At 31.9% G+C, this 20391-nt stretch overlaps 1 protein-coding gene and 1 long non-coding RNA gene across 2 annotated transcripts; one reads left to right on the top strand and one right to left on the bottom strand.

The window, feature by feature from the left end:
* The first annotated feature begins 1658 nt into the window (after window positions 1–1658).
* LOC132034636 (receptor-like protein EIX2) lies at window positions 1659–15645 on the top strand. The gene is made up of 2 exons (XM_059425021.1): window positions 1659–1744; window positions 13101–15645. Exons 1-2 carry the CDS (start codon window positions 1659–1661, stop codon window positions 15643–15645), a joined length of 2631 nt encoding a protein of 876 aa, XP_059281004.1.
* Window positions 15646–15893: 248 nt separating this feature from the next.
* On the bottom strand, window positions 15894–18240 carry LOC132032575 (uncharacterized). Its single transcript, XR_009408529.1, has 2 exons — window positions 17234–18240; window positions 15894–16421 (listed from the first exon to the last, which is right to left on the bottom strand). It is a non-coding gene; the product is annotated as an uncharacterized LOC132032575 (long non-coding RNA).
* Between the last annotated feature and the right edge of the window lie 2151 nt (window positions 18241–20391).

Genomic DNA, 20391 nt, shown 5'->3' with positions numbered 1-20391 from the left:
ATACATCAAGTATACCTAAACATTTGGATCGTCATTTTAGGGGTTGTAAAGTGCCTCGAAGTAAGTTTTGTTTGAAAACTTGTTATCGTTAGGTTTAAGTGTTTTAAAATAAGGTTTTGATTTAAGCGTCTTATTATTTAGTCAAGGCATTATTTATTTCGAATATGTCGAGATTTTTTTCATAATTAATTTAGGACGTCGCACCCGTTATTAATAAACGATAATAAAGACTAACACAACTAATTATCATTAAGAAAATAATACCAAAAAATATAATATTAACATAAAATGTACTCATACGATGTTTGGTGTCTGCGTTATGATTTCAACTAATTCGAATTCGCCTGTATAACGCATTAATGCAAAATCGTTCTCTCCTTAAAAAAAATCAATCCAAATCCGAAATCTCTAATTAAGAATGGAGAGATCCATCTATCCTTCCACGGCCTTAGTTGTACTTGTTGTGTTTACTTGAGAATCAGTATAGGCAAGTTAACAGATTTTAGGAAGCATTATTGCATAAACACTAAATGGGATGTATATATTTAGTAAGAGCCCATTTGACTTAGCTTATAAGTTCCGAAAACGAAATTGTTAGCTATTTTCGGCTTTTTAAGTGTTTGGTACCAAACTTTATAAGTCATTTTGTACTTAAAATAAGCCCAAAAAAATAAGTTGGGGCAAAAAAATAAGTTGGGGTAGCTCAACTTATTTTTTTTGGCTTATAAGTTACTTTTTTTAAGCTAAGCCAAACAGGCCCTAAATCAAAGAGGTCCCTATAATATAGGAATTTTCTAAATTCCATGGTAGATTATTATCTATATAGTTTTAAATTATTATTTTAATTCTAATCTTTTTTCACCTTTTACCTCTCGCTTGTGGATGATGGATTATATTATTAAATTTTTGCCAATCATTTTATGCAACTTTTATATTATATGACATGAAGGTTTGACTTCAGAAAAGTTTAAAGATTTAATTTTTTTTATATAAAATAAGTTAATGAAGGAATAGTGACAGAATTATTATGTGACGAGTATTATGCTAGTAGGGCTGTGTGCGGTACATTTTATGTTAATATTATATTTTTTTGTATTATTTTCTTAATGATAATTAGTTCTGTTAGTCTTTATTATCGTTTATTAATAACTCGTGCGATGTCCTAAATTAATTATGAAAAAAATCTTGACATATTCGAAATAAAGTAATGCCTTGACTAAATAATAAAATGCTTAAATCAAACCCTTATAAAATAAAACACTTAAACCTAACGATAACAAATTTCCAAACAAAAGTTACTTTGGGGCACTTTACAACCCCTAAAACGATAATCTAAATGTTTAGGTATACTTGATGTATTGAGCCTACATTATTGTTCGCAGAAAAAGATATTAGGTTCTATATAAAATATTGATATTTCGGAGTTTTGAGAAATGACTAATCTTTGGTCAAAGTATGAAAAAAACGCGAATTTCAAAACTTTGAAATTATACAAAGTGTGAGGAAAATAAAACTAACCCCTATTGCTTACAAAATTAGTGCGCCTATTGCGCACAAAATTTGTACGCAAAAGGTACTAATGTTTTTTTTTTGGCAGTTACTTTTGTTACAAAGACCCAACTGTGGGTCATTTAAGTTGCCGCCCGCTCTCTATATTTATGTTGAATTTTGAGAGGTTTGTGAATGTTGTTGTGAGGAATGGAAAAGAAGAGACGAGAGCTGCTTCAGAGTCTGTGGCTCGACTGTATTTTCATAACTTTCAGGGTGGTTATATCTATTTCTTACACGCTAGATTATCAGTGACAAGTGCGGTTGGATACGTGTGTGTTGATGGCTGGAGAGGGTTTTTCGATCGACTTATCAATGACTAGCGAGGAAGGTGGAACGATACTTATAATCAACAAAAATTCGATCCGTTTGGCCAGGCTTCTAAAATCAGTTTAGTTTTAAAAAATGATTTTTTCAAAAGTGTTTTTGAAAAAGCATTTTTTTGTGAGAAGTGGTTTGTGTTTGGTCAATTAATTTTAAAAACGCTTTTCAGCAGCTATTAGTGTTTGAACAAGCTTTTAGAAAGTACTTCTAAGTGTGTTTTCTCAAGATTTTCAAAAAAAAGTGTTTTTGGGAAAAGCTATTGTCTTTAGCATCCAAAAAAGAGCTTCTCTTACTCTCTAGAAGCACTTAGTTTCACGACCCAATTTACGAGTTATGATGGCACCTACACTATCCCCCAGTAGGCTGACCACCCCCAAATTATTGCTCAATTATAAAAAAGGAGAATGCGGAAATTAAGTGCAACAATATTATATAATAGTCTTGATACTATAACTAAGTGCGGAAATGATAATCTAGTCTTTACAACCCAAAAATCAGGTCTAATTCATACAAGAGCTTTCTAAATTGTATCAATATGAAATACAAATAGAAACTATCTGAAAGTCTAAATAAGCAAAATCAAAGATAGGAGGAGATCCAGGGAGGTAGAAATGTCCGATGGCTCACCCTGTAATCTCAAATGGACCGCCTCGGGATTAGTCATGATGCCGAACACTGGAACAAGGATCAGTATCTGCACCCACAGAAAAGATGCAGCAAGTGTAGTATGAGTACAACCACTAGTACTCGAATGTATCATTGGTCGACAACGAACGGAAAACAAATACATGATATAAAGATTGAAGTCACTTATCACATCAGTTCAACTTAGCTTCACCACTAAGCCCAATTAAATCACAAATCACACTAAGCGAGCCAAACACATAAACATATAAGGAGGATAAGAGACAACGAATATATGAGAGCATGAATCAGGGTCGTCTCAATAAGATTGGGGGCCTCAAGCCAAACTTCATAAAGAGATAAAAAAAAAAGGAAAGATCATCACATATATTTTTATTTAAAGTTTACTTTTCTAACCTTTTTAGATGCGAACTCATTAATTACTATTTTATAATCTATTTGCTCTAATAATTCTTTTTTAATTGATAATATAGCTAATTCATTCAATCTCTCTTGAGACATTGTTGATCTTAGATAAGATTTTATCAATTTTAGTTTTGAAAAACTTCTTTCGGTTGAGGCAACAGTTACAGGAACTATTAACATTATTCTATAAGCAATATATGTATTTGGAAAAGAATCAAATCTTTTTATTTGATTGAGTATTTCGATTAGATCATTATCTTCTACTTGTGTTATTTCTTTTAACACTTTTCCGATTGACATATTTAAATTAAATAAATTCTAATAATAACTAAAACAAAAATATAGACTTATGAAATAAGAATATCAACCGTGATAAATTTTTAATGAAATATAAGATAAAGTTAGAACAATAAAATCTGGTTCAAGAATTTGATAAGTTGATATAATGATATCGAAATAATGTTGTGCTGCTTTAATATAATGATTGTTTGTTGCAATGCTTGATAATATGAAGAAGACGCCAAAAAGTAAATCTTGATCTTTTGTAAGCACTATGTTTTGCAACAAAATGTTTAAGTGTGTAGGAGAACTGAGAATTATCAATAATACTAAGAGTAGAAGAACAATGAAAAGAAGAAGGAATAAGTAAATATGGGCTATAGAATAGTTACCCAAATAAATAAAGATACTACAAATCTATAATTATCTAAAAAAGTTTTTTCATTCCCCCAATTTTGGTGCTATGCCAACGTACCAACTCCCCTTAAAAGAGAAGAAGTTATACTTCTCCCAAAAAAATATTCCCAATTAATGCGGGCCCCACTCCCCCATAAAATGATGAAGTTACTTTTTGCTTTTACCCAAATTTATCTCTTCAAAACTAACATGTTAACGTATAAGAGTACAATACTTTTTAAAAAAAAAAACTAGTTACTTTTACTATTATATAGAAGCATCCCATGCTTCGTCGTCAGTCCTCTTTAAAATAAAAAAATAAAAAAAAATAAAATATATATATATATATATATATATATATATATATAAGGTGAGCCCCATATTAAAAACGCCAAAAAATATTTTTAAAAAAAAAGAGAGAGAAAAAAAGTGGACCCCACCATCTCCAAACTCATGTAAAAATAAAAATAAAAAAATGGACCCCATATTAAAAAAATTAAGCAATTAAAAAAAAAATTGGACCCCATATTAAAAAAAACAAGTAATGTCAAAAAAAAAATGTGCACCCCATATTAAAAATCACACAATATTCATGTAATTCTCAAAGTATCCCCATTAAGTCAATAATGGTGGATTCATTGCCACATGCGTATCAATCCATTAGTGGAAGCAAATGAAATTATTGTACAACAAAAAACATGGACTCCATATTATTGTTTTTCTTCAAAAGGTTAAGTAGTCAAATCATACAATTTCCTTTCTTTTCTTATATTAGCCTGAGATCTAATCTAGATATTTAACTGTTGTATTTGCTATTCCGCCATGTCATTTATTTGTTATGTTTACTAAATAAATATACTTAAAATATTTATATTTCTAAAATAAGATAGAATTTAATTACTTTTTCATTTTTATTCTTACTCTAATAAATGTGAAAAAAGATTAATATCATAAAAGAAAAAATAATATTAAATGCAGATCAAATAATTAATAAGGTAAATTAGTCAAATTTTAATTCTAATTTGACATTTCCTTAAAAAACCGTACAAAAGACAACATGACAAGTAAATGAGCTAAACCAAGAATATTTATTAAAAATTAAAAAATAGTAGTTCTTCCTTTAAATAGAAAATCAAATGTAAAATGAGTTAAACCAAGAATATTTACCAAAATTAAAAAATAGTAGTTCTTCGTTTAAATAGGAAACCAAATTTCTATTTTGTTTCGTTTTAAAAATGTAAAATTAATTTAATAATTTGAATTAGAATTATCCAAATCAAAATTTGATTAAAAAATAATAAGTATTGTTTAGGTCCAATCTACATACATTAACAATAGAATATTTTACACCTTTAAATTAATCGAATTAAAATTCAAAGTATCAATTGATGCTTAAATATTGTTATTATTTTATCTCAAAGAGAGGAAAATAGATTCCTTTTAAACAAATCTTCTCTTTTAAAAAGTATTAATAAATTTTTGCTAATTTTGTATTCGTCGCAAACACTAATATAATAAAGTTTTGGATACGGAGCACAAACTACAATGTTATATTAATCGTGTTTTGATTAATTAAAATTCAAAGTATCAATTGATGCTTAAATATTGTTATTATTTTATCTCAAAGAGAGGAAAATAGATTCCTTTTAAACAAGTTTTCTCTTTTAAAAAGTATTAATAAATTTTTGCCAATTTTGTATTCGTCGCAAACACTAATATAATAAAGTTTTGGATACAGAACACAAACTACAATGTTATATTAATCGTGTTTTGATATATATATATATATATATATATATATATATATGCAAACTTATGTATGTTTATTAGCAATATAAATATATATATATTATCACTACACAAACACAACTATATACACATAGATACACTATAATCCAAAGTGTTGCACGGGCATATGCCGTCTAGTATATATATATATATATATATATATATATATATATATATATAGAGAGAGAGAGAGAGAGAGAGAGAGAGAGAGAGAGAGAGAGAGAGTATTAGAAAAAGTGGAGCCCAAAAAAAGTGGGGTCTTAGGCCATTGCCTTACTTGTCTAACCAATCAACCGGCCCTGGCATGAATGCAACGCAATGGCCAATATTAAACCTGGTACACACACGCTAGTGGTCATTCCATCTAGTTGTGACCTATGGGGGACTCGGGATTTCCCTTCGGACTGTGACCACTCACTATACCGCCCAACTATACCACCGAACTGTGAGACACTCACTATACCGCCCTTTACCGTCGGATTGTGAGAATAACAAGCTCACCTCATTCTGATTCTAATATCATCTCGTATCTTTCCTTCGTCACATTTTATCCATATGTACATATAAATGGAGAATGAATGCAACAGTGTAACATTTCATGCCAACAACATTATAGACTCGAAGTATGAATATGCGTAACAAATGAGATTCATGTACTAACTCATAATTCTAAAGCAATTTTCTTTCACAATTATACGAGATATGGAACGATGAGGCAAACAATCCAAAAACAAGTATAAGTCAAATCACGACTATCATAGCCCACATAAACAGAAATCATACCAAACCAGTGGATTTATCACCACAACCACGCTTGAAGGCCTATCACGCTTCCTCGTCACTCTAACTACCCAACAATATACACTGGTAACCACTTAAGTGCGCATCGTAATCACTAAGGTGGGACTCTCATCACGCCCAATACCCCTTCAACATTTATAAACTATATAAGCCCTCCAATCGGAGTCTAAAGAATAAACCGTAACCTACCTCAAAACCGAATGGACGCCGCGAACCCTCACGCTAAAGCTTTACCCTTCCGAAGTGATTCCAAACAATCCAAGTCTAACAAGCATAAATTCTATGTCAAAATACAGATGTAAGGATACTCAATAAACCGTAAAAGGATTCGGGTCCAAAGAGTTAACCCAAAAGCCCAAATTCAAGCCCCGAAAGCCAAAAAAGATAAAAAGGTAATTTATCGTGAAATTGAACTCAACATGATCAAATTAGTAACCTATACAGTCATACGAACCCAACAATACCCATATTGCTATACTTGAAATGAAACCCAAAAACAAACCCAAAATAACCAACCCCGAATTGAATGTGAAATCATGTTACCCATAGTCTAGATTAGGGGTGTTCATAGGTCGGCTTTGGGTTAAAATCAAAACCAAACCAATCTAGTTAGTTTTAAAAATTATTAAAACCAAACCAAATCAAATATAATATATATCCATTGATTTGGTTCGGTTTGGGTCGGTTTTTCGGTTTTTAAGAAAATTAAGAGTATTTCTCTTATTCCTACAATTAGGAGAGAATTTTCTATGCTTTTCCAACTTATAATCAGTTATTACCCTTTTATTGCGGTAGCTGTAATTTCTTGCATTATAGAGAAAATGTCTTAGGATTTATGATTTTAATTAAGTGAATAAAGTTTATAAGAGATACAAAAAATAAATCTAGGTAAATCTCATATAGTTGTTTCTTTGAATACATGAGTTTGAATTCATGGATTTCTTTTTTAAAATCGACTAAAGGTATAAAATTCATTAGCCTATTAGAGATAAATAAAATTTTGCTTAAAAAGTATAAAAATTATTTAAAGTATTTTTTAAAATAATATATTGTATATATATAATTATGTAAAAAATTTGTCGGTTTTTTGTTCAATTTTTTCTTCGATTTGCCTTTAGTAAAATCAAAATCAAACCAAACCTAACCCAAGCAAATATCGGTTTATTTAGTCGGTTTGGTTTTGGTTTTGGATCGATTTTTAACCAAACCGTGAACACCCCTATTCTAGATAGTTCATAGCCTAAATTTCCCGAGAATCTAACCACAATGTAGCCTTCAATTTCACAATTTAGTTAAAACACCCAATCTATAAAAAAACCCTTATTTTCTTATGTGGATTCATGGGTTAGCAGCTCTTCTCTCTTCTTTTCCATTCCTCACAACAATATTCACAAGCCTCTCAAAATTCAACATAAATATAGAGAGTGGGCAACTTAAATGACCCACATTTGGGTCTTTGTAACAAAAGTAACCGCCAAAAAAAAAGAAAGAAACATTAGTACCTTTTGCGCATAAATTTTGTGCGCAATAGGACTTAACTGTGACGGTCACCGTTAGGTTCTATTGTGCACTAATTTCGTGCGCAATAGGTGTTAGTTTTATTTTCCCTACACTTTGTATAATTTCAAAATTTTGAAATTCACGTTTTTTTCATACTTTGACTAAAGATTAGTCATATCTCAAAACTCCGAAATATTAATATTTTATACAGAACCTAATATCTTTTTCTGCAAACAATAAAAGGCTCAATATATCAAGTATACCTAAACGTTTGGATCGTCATTTTAGGGATTGTAAAGTGCCTCGAAGTAAGTTTTGTTTGGAAACTTGTTATCGTTAGCTTTAAGTATTTTATTTTATAAGGTTTTGATTTAAGTGTTTTATTATTTACTCAAGGCATTACTTTATTTCGAATATGTCGAGATTTTTTTCATAATTAATTTAGAACGTAGCACGAGTTATTAATAAGCGATAATAAAGACTAACATAACTAATTATTATTAAAAAAATAATACTAAAAAAAATATAATATTAACATAAAATGTACCGCGCACTGCCCTATTAGCATAATATTCGTCACATAATAATTCTGTCACTATTCCGTCATTAACTTATTTTATATAAAAAATTTAAAATTGTTAAACTTTTTCTAAAGTCGAACCTTCATGTCATATAATATAAAAGTTGCACAAGCGAGAGGTAAAAGGTGAAAAACGATTAGAATTAAAATAATAATTTAAAACTATATAGATAATAATCTACCATGGAATTTAGAAAATTCCTATATTATAAGGACCTCTTTGATTTACTAAATATATACATCCCATTTAGTGTTTATGCAATAATGCTTCCTAAAATCTGTTAACTTCCCTATACTTTTCTCAAGTAAACACAACAAGTACCACTAAGGCCGTGGAAGGATGGATGGATCTCTCCATTCTTACTTAGAGATTTCGAATTTGAGTTGAAGTTTTTTAGGAGAGAACGATTTCTGCATTAATGTGTTATACAGGCGAATTCGAATTAGTTAAAATCCTAACGCAAACACCAAACACCGTATGAGTAAATTTTAGGTTAATATTATATTTTTTGATATTATTTTCTTAATGATAATTAGTTGTATTAGTCTTTATTATCGTTTATTAATAACTCGTGCCACGTCCTAAATTAATTATGAAAAAAATCTCAACATATTCGAAATAAAGTAATGCCTTGACTAAATAATAAAACGCTTAAATCAAAACCTTATAAAATAAAACACTTAAACCTAACGATAACAGGTTTCCAAACAAAACTTACTTCGGGCCACTTTACAACCTCTAAAACGACGATCCAAACATTTAGTTATACTTGATGTATTGAGCTTACATTATTGTTCGCGTTAAAAAGATGCCAAGTTCTATATAAAATATTGATATTCCGGAGTTTTGAGACATGACTAATCTTTGGTCAAAGTATGAAAAAAACGTGAATTTCAAAACTTTAAAATTATACAAAGTGTGGAGAAAATAAATTTATTGCGTACAAAATTCGTGCGCAAAAGGAACTAATGTTCTTTTTTTTTTTTTTTTTTTTTTTTGTGGTTACTTTTGTTACAAAAACCCAAATATGGTCATTTAAGTTGCCCACTCTAAATATAGAGAGAAAAAGTTGATTTTTTTTTTTCTTTGGGTAGGAAATGGCAGGGAGGGTAGATCTAGACGGAAATACAATAAAGCCAGTTACAATATGCATGACCGGTGCCGTTGGTTTCATTGGGTTCCACTTATGCGAGAAATTAATATCTGAAACGCAGCATACGGTGCTTGCCGTGGATGTATACAGTGAAAAAAATAAAGCATTTACTTGAACCGGATAAATTGGGGGGGGGGGGGGGATGATATGTAGATACCGATTACCATATCAAAATTGAAATTCTTTATACCACAGTTTCAATATTATGGTATTTGGTATGTATTTTTAAAAAATTTGATATTCAGTACGGTATTCGGTATTCATAAAGAAAATACCGAAATATCGAATACCACACCGAAGTATATAATTATATATACAATTCATATTTCTTAGTATTATAATACTAACAAATATATAAACTAGTATTATTAGAAAACTAATTGTTTAACTGTTGGAACTTTAACTATTCTATCTTGATTTAAATGTCTTTTTGGCGTAATTGATTTACGAAGGGGATTGCTTGTAGTTTCTTTTGATTATTTTTATATGTGTAAGGTGTTTAGTATATAATAATTGAGTGTTTTAATAAGTAGTAGAAGTGTCATAATTCTCCACAATACGAGTATAAGTAAGTTGAAGTTGGATAATTTATTGCATCGGTGCACCGTACCATAAAATACCTAAATCCGAACTAAAAAATATCGAATCATACCAAATTAATTTAGCACGGTAATAATATAGTATTTTTAGAAATCAAAAACTGAAATTACCGTACCGAAATTTCAAATATACCGGACCAAAATTTCAAATATACCTCATCATACCCACCCCAAGGTATAGCTAGTCAAATAACGAACACAATTTCCATTGTAACTAATCATAGTCAAAATTTAAGTGGATTGTAACGAACCAATTGCACGTGGGCACTAAAGTTCTTTGAGTCAAAATTTAAGTGGATTGTAACGAACCAATTTGACCAAATTGAATTGAAGGATGAGTATGACAGCCTAAATGAAGTTATGAGAGGGATGGATGGGAAAGAAACTTCGTAGAAAGACTGCATCTTGGCTATTAATTTTTTTTTTTTTTTGTTGCTATTAACATTAAAAAAATCCCAACAAGGATAGGTACCAGCAAGAAGGGCTAGTTCGTACCTTATCAATATTAATGAGGTAACGAGCCTTTACTAATTAATAATCATGAAGAAAATAAGAGCTACAGTTGTTATTTTAAGCACTTTTTTCTTTTTGAGAAAACTATTCAATTTAACATCTTAAAGCAAAGAACCATTCGGTCTATGAATCTTAACCAAATTATATATGTTTCAAAATGTACTATTAACATTAGCCCAAATTTTATTTATTACAAATTAAAATGTGGCTAATGGTATACATATAAAAAAGCATTAAAATATTATTTTCAATGAGGTTTTTTTATATTTCCCATCATCATTAGCTATAATGTTGTGAGTCTATCGTGTCAGAGGTTTGAATCTAATTTTTTGGGACATAGGCACCAACAATCGATCATCACTTCTTAATCGTACATGTATCTTTGTCAAAAGCTGCCAAGGAGGAGGCTCACCGCCGTTTCTACTATGTAAATAGTCTAGCTTGTAAATTATTGTCTAATGTGTGATGTAAAGAATGTAACACTTGCTTACACAATATCAATGAATAGAGACTTTTAACCAGATGCGTGTATATAATACAAGCAATGTTACTGATTTGATATTAGCTGAAACCGGCTAAACTCTCATTTGTACATGAAGAATTTAGATATTGGACTACCAACTAATAAATACATTAATTAATTCTTCATACACTTCTCCCGAGACTAATAGACATTACTTCACACACGTCCTCTGTCTAGTATATAAGTAAAATAACTTACAAAGACATGGAAACCCTCTGTCTAGTATATAAACAAAACGGATAACTTACAAAGACATGGAAACTTAGATAAACGAAGAGAATCTACTTTGCTTATCTCTCCAACCAAAGACACTACATGGTACATTTGCCCGTGTAATATAATTATTAAATTTACATTTTTGAAAACAAGATGAAAAGTACTACTAAGTCTGCTTAATTAGTACTAACTCACAATATATGAAAAAATGGGCGAAAATTGTAGTAAAAAAAAATAGTTGTTTGACTCCCAAATAGTAACACCCTCGTATAATATGGGACGGAGGGAGTATATATTAAATTAAAAATTGCATAAAGACTCATAAACTTCAAATCCTAAATCCGCCTCTATTGAGACCGTGTTTCTACTACTGCCCAGTAAGGATGGCAACGGGGCGAGGCAGTTGCGGGGCAGGGCAGGTTTGGCTTTGTGTGGGTGCGGTGCGGGTGTGGGGCGGGTTGAAACAACTTTTTGAAAATCTAATGCGGCGCGGGGCGGGGCGCAAGTTCTCTTTCAAATTTTATAATAATCATGCGAGTTTCCGCTCCAGTTTTATAAATTTCATTGTACATAGCAATCCTTCCTCTTATTCTTTCTATTTGTGATCTTTCTGCTCCTATTTTTCAGTTGCAACTCATTTTATTTTGTTTCAGTTTTTCTTTTTTCTTCTTAACTTATTTTAACGCCACATGCCCACAACTCTTTCATATTTGAATCAGTTCAAAAGATACGTGGCTAATCTAATAGGAAATGAAAACAGAAGATGAAATATAAATTTTCAGATACAGATAAAATATGTGCACCTGTTTCTTTTTATTTTTATTTTATTTTTTATTTTCATACTTTTAGATATGCTCGTGTAGTGATTATAAAAAAGAGAATTGGAAAAACAGAGAGAGAAAAGTACTGTAAACTTCTTGAGTAAGAAATAGTAATTACTAAACTCTCCATTTTTAGAAAAACTGAAATGTTAAGCTAGTCTGTTTAAGCTAAACAATAAAATGAATATATATATATATATATATATATATATACATATATACATATTTTTGCTGTGCGGGGCGGGGCGGGGTGGAGCGGGTTGAAAATAGAAAAAATGCTACATTTGACGGTGCAATATAATGGTTTGGGCGGGTTGAAGTCCCCTAATTGCAAAATATATTTTTTTTAGAGCCAAACACAAAAGCACCGCAACCGCCCCGCCCCATTGCCATCTCTACTGCCAAGTTTATGAGGACAACTTTATCAATGTGGACACTAGATAAAGTTGTGGAGGAGACTTGCCAAAGTCCTCTCGACTTAATCAACGTCTTCGTGTAAAGCAGTCAACATCTACATGCATATATTTCTAAAACTAAGCATTAGTCTTCATACAGTTCTCAATATCTATATATAAATATTGCCTGGCCCAGAAACAATGTAAGACAAGCAGCTACTTGACACACATACTTTTCAATTCCTAGTCTAAAACATTGTACAACAATCAAGAAAAGTCCGTCAATTGTAATATATTTAATTAAAAAGAAAAGAAAAACTTCAAAATTAACAAGTCTTCGAGTCAAGCAGTCAACATCTCCATTTATCATCTTTCTAAGAATTAAGTGTGTCTTTAATATATCAACATTATACATTCTTAATATCTATATATATATATGCCTGGCCTAGCAAAAATATAAGACAAGCAGCTACGATGATACACACATATATTTCATATCCTAGTCTAAAATTTGCACACCATGATTTAAGTTTTAGCAATAACACTAATGTGTTGGGCCTAATTATTTCTTTTGACAAACACGCAAGTTTGTTGCTTGTGTAAACATTTGCAGAGAAACTGAGCAACTAGCATTGGAGAGCTTGAAGAAAGAAGTAGAAGATCCCTCGGATCTTCCCTCTTCTTGGGTTGCTGGAATAGATTGTTGCGAATGGGAAGGGGTCGTGTGCAACAATCTAACTCGTCATGTGATTGAGCTACAGATAATTGGTGATTCGGAAGAATCGAGATATCTAAGGATCAATAGCCTTGAGTGGCTGCCAAGTCTTTTGAATCTTGAGAACCTGGATATGGACAGTGTGGATCTTAGCAACGCTACTCAATGGCTACAGGTTATTAACATGCTTCCTTCTCTGGTTGATCTTCGTTTAGTCAATTGTGGTCTTCATCATATAACACCTCTACTTCATCACAATTTTTCTTCACTTGAAACCCTCGATCTTTCCTGGAACAACTTTAGTTCTCCTGTTCCCAAATGGGTTTTCAACCTCGCCAGTCTCGTTTCTCTTGATTTGAGTAGTAGTAATTTTACCGGCCCGTTTCCTGATGGTCCAGTTAACTTGACTTCTCTCACATCCTTCAGGGCTTCTCACAACTCTTTCAATTGTCTTTTGCCCAGATGGCTGTTTGATCTAAGTAATCTTGAATATCTTGCGCTAGCCAATAGTAGTATTAAAGGTGCAATATCGAGTAAGATTGGAAACATAACAAACCTTAAATCTCTCGATCTTTCTGATAATATGCTTCTTGGAAAGTTACCAAATGTAATTGGAAAGTTATGGAAATTAGAATATGTTGAACTCTCAGATAATCTATTTGATGGAGAAGTATCTGAATTATTCAACGGTAGGAGTAATTTCTTTTCAGCGGAAACGAGAAATACTTCTCCTTTGGGTTTTTTGAGACTAAAAAACAATAAACTCACCGGAACTCTTCCTAAAATTCTTGGCCAACTTTCAATGCTAGTACACTTTTACATCTATAACAATAGGCTGGAAGGTGTTGTAACAGAAAGTCATTTCTCTGAACTAACACAACTAAAGCACTTCGTTGCATATGGAAATAATCTAACTTTAAAAGTGAGTGAAAATTGGATTCCACCTTTTCAAGCCACGTACATTGCAATAGGCGGCTGGAATATAGGCCCTCTGTTTCCCATGTGGCTCCGAACTCAGAAGATGATAATGCAAGTTGACATATCAGATGGTGGAATACAAGGTGAGGTTCCAACTTGGTTTTGGAACTTGTCTTCTCAAACTCAATCTCTCAATCTTTCTCACAACCAATTTGTTGGTGAGCTTCCAATCACCTCAACACCTTCTTGGTCAGTTGAGCAATTGTACTTGGGTTCCAACAATTTTAGTGGACCACTACCGCTGATTTCAACCAGTGTAACTGAGCTAGAACTCTCGAACAATTCTTTTTCAAAAGGTTTATCTAACTTTTTGTGTGAATCAAAGGATGGATCATACAATTTGGGTTATTTAAATCTTGGGGAGAATGATTTGTCAGAAGAAATTCCTGATTGTTGGATGAATTGGCCAGAGTTGAAAGTTTTAGTTCTGAGGGACAATAACTTGATTGGAGGCATACCAAGATCCATGGAGGTTTTGAGTAATTTGCAATCGCTGGACTTACGAAGAAATAGACTTACTGGTCCATTTCCTTCATCCTTGGGAAACTGCACAAAATTGCTTAAAATAGATTTGGCTGAGAATGAGTTTGTTGGGGAATTACCATCTTGGTTGGGAATGAGGTTTCCAACCTTGATAGTCCTTATCCTTCGGTCCAATAAATTCGATGGTGAATTGCCTCAAGAACTTTGTCACCTCAAAGATCTTCAGATCTTAGACCTCGCAAACAATACATTTATTGGAATCATACCAAGGTGTATTAGCAATTTCAGTGCAATGATCAAAGAAAAACCGATATTAGATGATTACAAGTTATATTATTCTTTAGAATTTAGAGTTCTGAGAGAGAGTGCAAGGGTGACAACTAAAGGCAACATTTACCAGTATGACACCATTTTGCGGTTGTTTACAAGTATGGATATGTCTAGCAATAATCTTTCTGGAGATATTCCTGTAAGTCTAACACGTCTTGCAGGATTAAGATCATTTAATATTTCAAAAAATAATCTAACTGGTAGAATTCCAAATAACATTGGTGACATGAAAGTATTGGAATCTATTGATCTTTCAGAAAACCAACTATATGGTCAAATCCCACAAAGCTTTTCGAGTTTGTTCACTTTGAGCTACTTGAATCTATGTGATAACAATTTATCAGGTATGATACCATTGAGCACTCAACTTCAAAGCTTTGATCCCACGAGTTTTCAAGGAAACAAACTCTGTGGGCTTCCACTCTTGGTGAACTGCAGTTCGGGCGTTAAAGTTCCAAATGTTGAGTATGAAGAAGATGAGAGTGACAAAGATGAAGTGGACCGGTTCTACGTTTCAATGGCAATAGGATTTTCACTAAGCTTTTGGGGTGTATGTGGTTCATTGCTTTTCAAGAGATCATGGAGACATGCTTATTTTCGTTTCTTAGACCGTAGCTGGGAAATGTTGCTTGCAAAGGCCCCGATATGTTGAAAAAATGAGTGTATATTCTCACACTTCAATAAATAATGGACGACTTTTTTTTTACAATTATGCTGTTTCATTTTGTATTCAAAGATGTACGCGTCTATGTCTTTAACTTCCTCACATTAATGTTTCTTAAGATGATCAAAAGAAGTTGTTTCTTTCTTAGTTCTAATTTTCTTCTTTCAATTACACTGTTGCGAGACATATAACTATTGGTCAAAATAGAGATACATGTATTGATGATAAAAGTTAAATACTATTGGATGCATACTTTATAAATAATGAATGTTTATAAGATTACTAGATGGTGGCAAGCCCGTGCAACACGAAAAATAAGTCGGTTTAGTTACTAAACTAAAAAAAAATATTAAATAAGGCCAATATAATTCAAATAGCATTTGTTCTAGTATTCCTGGTACAGATTAACGGTTGAGCCTAACTTACTTGGTGAGCTCCCTGCCTTCCAGGGTTGGAGTGAAGAATTATATTATCCTCCTCTATGCAGAAGTGGCTAGGGAGGAAAGATCTAGAGCGCCAGCTTCAGCAGGCTATATTTATCTGAAAATAATGAAAAACAAAACAAAAATGTCACATCTGAAAAGTAAGAACGTCCATAATACAAACAATGATACCACATACTTTAAATATTTAGAAAATCTAATCATTGTCATTGAAAAAGTCCGCGATGAGTATAATGTTCAATACAATACTTGAAACTAACACGAAGGATGTAGATTCACTTTGTAGTAACACTTCTTGAGTTTCCTATTGAATTTTACAATCTGAAAAAAGTAAAGTAATGCATAAGGACACTGTGTCTGAAAAGCAAAAGGCATTAGTAAATATCTAACTTTAGCAGATTATCAACAAAACAAAGTGACACCACATCAACTCAACTGCAGAGCACTTAGCTCAGAATTCATTTCACAATTAGTAGACAGTTCATCTAGGCTTCAACTAATTCCAGAGTAGTGTAAGATGTAATAAACATGAAATGCAGATAATATATTAAAGGAATGGAGGGGATGACATGAGATCGATGGACATGACAACTTGAAGGAGACCAACATTTAGCTTCGGATAATTCAAGTTTGCACCTCTTATGTTACTTGTTAAGTAGTCCTAAGAAATACATTGGAACTACGAATCTAAGCATCATGAAGAGCACTTGAACTCGACAATTTGTACTTTTAGTTCAAATTCAACCAAGTATTAGGACAGTTAAGCATTATTCCAACAGAAGCAACGTAAGTAGGCAGAAATGGACAGATCATCCGTTTATTTTGTCCGGAAGGAGGACAGATTCTTAATCTGACAAACGATACATGACCATCCTCTCGTTATTGTTAAATAGATTATCCAAAAATTAGTTATTACAAAGAAATGAAGTCAACTGTTCCAACAAAATTGAAAAAGATACAACGATAGACTCATGCGATTAGATGTTTCTATTGGTCAATATATATAAAAGTTGAGTTTTTCGCATGAAAATATTTTCATCAATCTACATAGAAATTGCTCAAATGGTCTCATGCATAAGCAAATCCAGAAAAATCTGCTACAGAAAGTAAGATACGCCATAATAACAACTTACCAATCTTTATCGGGCTTTATGTAGAAACAATCAAGTAGACTTGATTAAAGCAGTAGAGAAACAGCTCTTAGCAATGCCTTCAACCTATTAGCCTCTATTGGACCTCTCTTTTCTCCTTAGATCCAAATGATTGAGAACTTCATTCAAATTATCTGCAGCTTGATTTGCTGTCTCTTTTTCTACATAAAAATATCAGCGGCAACAATATTTTAATGGAATAGTGGAAAGGGAACACCGATTTGGAACACATTATGGTTAAAGAAAATCTGATGCAGTAGGTAAGTAAAGGATGCTAATTCAAGTTCCATGCCAAAAATTGCACCAGTGTGGCATGGGAGACTAAAACTAATGAGAGATTATGAATAATCAAATGATCAAGTAAAGTTTCTCTTCATATGAAGGGTTTGATTGGAAGTTCATTAAAATGATAGGTCGCTTTTTTGTTCTTCTGCTTTCTCATAAACATCCAGTCAAACACGGTTAGTTTTTCAGAATTACTTTTGAAATAACAATCATCCAAACAAAAATGGTTTTTCAGAAATTTTCTCCAAAAACATTTCCAAAAAACATCTTCAAATGTCGAAAACAACACAACCTTTTTACCTTCCAAATCTCTATGCATTAAATAATAAAGTAAGAAATTCAGAGTTTTAATAGGACTCCCTTTGGATACATTAGATTTAATCAATCTACATAAGGTGAGTCAAAAATGACATTCAAATTCTTTGTATTAGCTAGCGTATGACGTGTGATGCATTTACATCTAGAGAAATGGAAAACTTAAGAATATTCAAGCTATTTTCCATTTTTCTCTCTGAAGCTCGCAATCATCAAATCAAAAGCCAAATCTCATTTATTAATTTTCATCACTAAAAGATAAGAAATAAAAATCTTTCATTTCATGAGGAGTAGTATGTTAATTACTGAGTATTTTTACAAACTTTTTTCTGAAAATTTAATAGAATATAATGTGAAGTTCAGAAAAGAATAACAGACACTCTTCACAATCGGGATGACTAAGTCCTCGAAGTCCTTCTTTTCGCCATCTCCTTTTGCAAGATCACAAATTTTCTAATCTTTTCACACACTAATTTTTCAGTAGATCCACCAAGTAACGGCCGAGATTCACCAAAACTCTCTACATTATTCCTGTAAATTGCATGGCAAGATTTCTGAAAATCCACAATGTTAAACAGTTCCTGTTACCCGATCCAGATCGGGAGACGAACCAAAGGATCTCCTCGAATACAAACTCGTCGCAGGGTATAGCTACATACATTTATCAGTAAACCTCATTGAAAACCAACAGGAGTACTACTATTTTCATTATTTATGCCTAGATATAACATCCTTTTATCTAAAAACTTTGCTTTTTAAACTTTTTATGTTTTTTCCTCTAACGAATCAATAACTAAATATCCCTTGATCCAAATTCATGTCAGGTGAACCTTAACAACTTGTGCATTGAAGTGAAGTAATTAAGTTTGACCTTCAAATCTGCTATGTTACAGGGGATCCCTAAAAATGTTGCCGCACCAGTATAAGAAACATAAGCACTCAAAGCTAATATTACATTCAAATAAACGTGCGCTTTATGAATTGGGTTAGAGAAGACGTCCACAACGGTTAAACAAAAATAGGGAAACAAAATGAAAGAGAAACCAGCATATTCAGGTAAACAGTCGTAATACTCACACAGACTTCCTCAATTTCTGACAAACGAAACGGAGATAAGAAATGCGAAAATCGAGGCATCAGCTTGGGAGCATGTTTTTCGACAACCATAAGATTCACCCATCAAATTGGGAAATTTTGTGAAGCGAGCTTGAAAAAGCAAATAAATGAAAGAAGAGGAGTATTACTGAACTTGTTTGAAAGGATGAAAAGAACTGAGCATTTGCCGGAAGTATAGAGAAAATTGGAAGGGATGGGTTTGTGTCTGTTCAGTCAGTTAGAGAGAGATGAAGGGTTTGAGTCTATTCTAGATTTATTATAAAATGACGAAAGTGCCGTCAATTTTAATTTGTTGTCTAACAGCACACGTTGAAATTACATTTTTGCCGTTAGAGAGGATCCTGCCTCCTCACCCATGCTTCTTCTACGGAGAAGAAGACTAGGAGCCCGTTTGGATTGGCTTATAAGTTGGGCCTTTGTCGTTTGTTTTTTTTGAGTGTTTGGTACTACCAAAAAAGTCATTTTTGTCTTAAAATAAGCTCAAAAAAATAATTGGACCCATTTAACTTATAGCCTGTTTGGCCAAACTTCTAAAATCAGCTTATTTTAAAAAGTATTTTTTTTTAAAAGTACTTTTCAAAAAAGTTCTTTTGGCGAAGAATAATTTGTGTTTGGCCAATTAATTAAAAAAGCACTTTTGAGCGGCAGTTAGTGTTTGACTAAGCTTTTAAAAAATGCTTCTATTTGTATTTTTCTCAAAAGTACTTTTCAAAAAAGTGCTTTTGGCAATTTTATTTTTTTAAAAAGCTTGCCTGCTACTCCCTGTGAAGACTTATTTTCTCTCAAAAGCTTGGCCAAACACCTCACTTTTTTTCAAATAAGCACTTATTGAAAAAATAAGACTTTGAGGAAAAATAAGCTTGGCCAAACAAAGTTATTAGTTTATCTAAAAGCGAACATAAGCGAAAAAATGCCTTTATAAGCCAAAAAAATAAGTTGGACTACCAACTTATTTTTTTTTTTTATAAGTATGCAAAAACTTTAAGCTATAAGCCAATCCAAACGGGCTCTAGATGGCTTAGATTATACAGTATTTATATGTATGTAGTTATATTTGGATAGTGATAATATAGACTCTCTGTTTTAATTTATGAACTCATTTGATTGGACGTAACATTTAAGAAAAAGTGAAGACTTTTGAAACTTGTGGTTCAAAATAAATCTTGAATATTTGTGTGGTTGTAAATCATTTCATAAAGTGAATTTGTTTCCAAATTATGAAAGAGGTTATTCATTTTGGCAAGGATTAAAAAGAAAATAGGTTCTCATAAATTGAAACAGAGGGAGTATATTTTATATTGTTAATAAACATATTTTGTTAATAAACATATATAAGTTTGCATTGTTTTTATGCTAATATATATATATATATATATATATACAGAGACACACACACACAGACACACACACAGACACACACACAT

The sequence above is a fragment of the Lycium ferocissimum genome, chromosome 10 (genome assembly GCF_029784015.1).
Source record: "Lycium ferocissimum isolate CSIRO_LF1 chromosome 10, AGI_CSIRO_Lferr_CH_V1, whole genome shotgun sequence".
NCBI classification, from domain to species: domain Eukaryota; kingdom Viridiplantae; phylum Streptophyta; class Magnoliopsida; order Solanales; family Solanaceae; genus Lycium; species Lycium ferocissimum.
The sequence above is the reverse complement of the archived record's forward strand: the minus strand, read 5'-3'. Positions and strand labels throughout refer to the sequence as shown.